Source organism: Acanthamoeba castellanii, assembly GCF_000313135.1.
Source record: "Acanthamoeba castellanii str. Neff unplaced genomic scaffold scf7180000084564, whole genome shotgun sequence".
Classification (NCBI taxonomy): Eukaryota; Discosea; order Longamoebia; family Acanthamoebidae; genus Acanthamoeba; species Acanthamoeba castellanii.
This window is the reverse complement of record NW_004457617.1, coordinates 108,179-110,168: the sequence shown is the minus strand read 5'-3', so window position 1 is coordinate 110,168 and position 1,990 is coordinate 108,179. Positions and strand designations below refer to the sequence as shown.

The 1,990-nt window shown below is 60.5% G+C and overlaps 2 protein-coding genes across 2 annotated transcripts in view; both read left to right on the top strand.

Annotated features, from left to right (window-relative positions):
* ACA1_035780 (uncharacterized protein) overlaps window positions 1-1,429 on the top strand; it is a gene marked incomplete at both ends in the record, with an annotated part of 1,759 nt that extends 330 nt beyond the window's left edge. The window contains 7 exons of the mRNA XM_004348702.1: window positions 1-67; window positions 163-299; window positions 395-496; window positions 583-704; window positions 813-947; window positions 1,025-1,172; window positions 1,285-1,429. The exon at window positions 1-67 is cut by the window's left edge and continues 1 nt beyond it. Of these exons, the coding sequence (XP_004348752.1) occupies window positions 1-67; window positions 163-299; window positions 395-496; window positions 583-704; window positions 813-947; window positions 1,025-1,172; window positions 1,285-1,429 (856 nt within the window). The remainder of the gene's footprint in view (window positions 68-162; window positions 300-394; window positions 497-582; window positions 705-812; window positions 948-1,024; window positions 1,173-1,284) is intronic.
* Window positions 1,430-1,456: 27 nt separating this feature from the next.
* Window positions 1,457-1,824, top strand: ACA1_035770 (uncharacterized protein; the record flags this gene model as incomplete). The annotated part of the gene is made up of 2 exons (XM_004348701.1): window positions 1,457-1,575; window positions 1,743-1,824. 2 exons carry the CDS (start codon window positions 1,457-1,459, stop codon window positions 1,822-1,824), a joined length of 201 nt encoding a protein of 66 aa, XP_004348751.1.
* Between the last annotated feature and the right edge of the window lie 166 nt (window positions 1,825-1,990).

Here is a 1,990-nt window from a genome sequence, read left to right as displayed (position 1 = left end):
ATCGAGGACTCGAAGAAGGCGCCCAACCCCGACGAAGCCCTTGCCGCCCGACGTGGACCAGTTTGCGGTACGGCTCCCCTTGCGCACCTCACCCGCGCGAGGCCGCCACGCACTGCTGACGCGCACCTCAACCCCTTCAGAAAAATCCTGGTGCAAGGCCAGAACCTTGCCGAAGCCGTGATCCAGAAGCAAAGCCCGGCGGTGCCGTGCCCCCACTGCCCGGGAGACGTGGCCAAGCCTCCCTCCGTACTGTGGCAGTCCGTCTTCCGCGCCTATCCGAGCCTGCCGCCGGCCGAGTCGTACCAAGAAGTACCTCCCCACCGCCGACTGAATATTTGCTTGGCTGAACCTTTGGCTTGGCCCAATGTTAGGTGTACTGCTCCGAGTCGTGCAGGAAAGAGGCCTGGGAGAGTCATCACCACAGCTTGTGCCCAGGCCAACTGGGAGAAAACCAGGGCAAGCACTTTGCCCTGCTCAACCTGCTCATCATGTACCGGTATGGCACAACTCATTCATGGCCTCGCCTCAAGTCAGCCATGACCGGTCTCTCTCTGACTCTCGACCGGCTGGCTGAGGGCTCAGGGAGGTGGGCTACCACACCGTCGCGATGATGCTGCGCATTCTGGCCCAGAAGGCGAAGCATCAGCAGGAAGCCAAGCCTGACGCCGTATTTCCCTTTGATTTCTTCACGACCGACTCCGAGGGTACGTCTCTTCCAGCTGTAGAGTCATAGCAAACAACACACAGCAAACGACGCACACCACAGAACAGCGCTGATGGGCCATGCGTATGTGTGTGTGGTTGGTATTCAGAGGTTCCGTTGCCGCCGCAGCGCGTTTACAACGCTGAAGCCGGCCAGTTCACTGAGCCCACCGCCGCGGACCTCGAGCACCAGCACAACATGCAGCGCCAGATCTGCGACCTCATGCAAAACCTCTTTCCCGACCGTACGGTCCTCGCCTCTTTCGTCACGCCTCTCGACCTGGTGGCTCACGTGTGCGGTTTTGGCTGGGGCGACACTCAGTGACCTGGAGCGCCTATCAGCGCCTCCAGGCTCGCATAGCTATGAACGCGCAACAGTGTGCGGTGCCCAGCGTGCCTAGGGAGATTGCTACTTTTCTCGCTCGTTGCTTCCCCACCGAGGATCTGGGTTTCGATCTCAAGACAGGCACGTCTTCTCACAGTGTCGTGTGTGTCGTGTGTGTCGTGTGTGTCGTGTGTGTCGTGTGTGTCGTGTCGTGACTGTTTCTCGGTGTGTGCGCTAAACGTTCCCGGGGACCACAGAGGGGGTGGCCATGTACGCGGTGGCGTGCTCCGTCAACCACTCTTGCGTGCCCAACGCGTACCATGCCGAGAGCGAGATCGACAACTCGATCACCCTCAGGTAAGTGGACACCCACAGCCAACTGAGTGTTCTCTGGGCAATTAAGGCCTGAATTGGGTGGACACCAGGGCGATGAAGAGGCTGAAGAAAGGCGACGAGGTTGTCATCACCTATCTGGACGAGAGCAAGGGCGCATTGACCAAGAGCGCCAGGCACGATGCCCTGTGGCGCAAGTTCCTCTTCCACTGCCGGTATCTCACCAATCGCACACACATGACATACACGACACGCACCGCACACGCACGTACACGCACCAACTCAGGCCCAATCTTGTGTGCGGTTGTGCAGGTGTGCGCGTTGTGGGGGCGAATAGGTGTTCAGAGGCCTCCCTTTCCTCACGCATTTGCCCATAAAAAAGGCGCCTCGGCGGTTTCGCATGCCATGGCGGCATGGCCATGCCCTCGCCCAGGAAGAAGCTCGGGTGCGGCATCTGGTTGTAGCCCACCCGCCACAGCGAGGCAATAGTTGTGGTCGTGCAGGAGCGTCGCCAGTCGATGCTGGGTCGGGTGGTTCGTCGTGTTGTTGCGCAGCGCCGAGCTGTCCTCGGTACGCTACACCACCTCCTCCCTCCAGTTGCCCAGCAGGTCGGCCTGCAGGCACGGCACG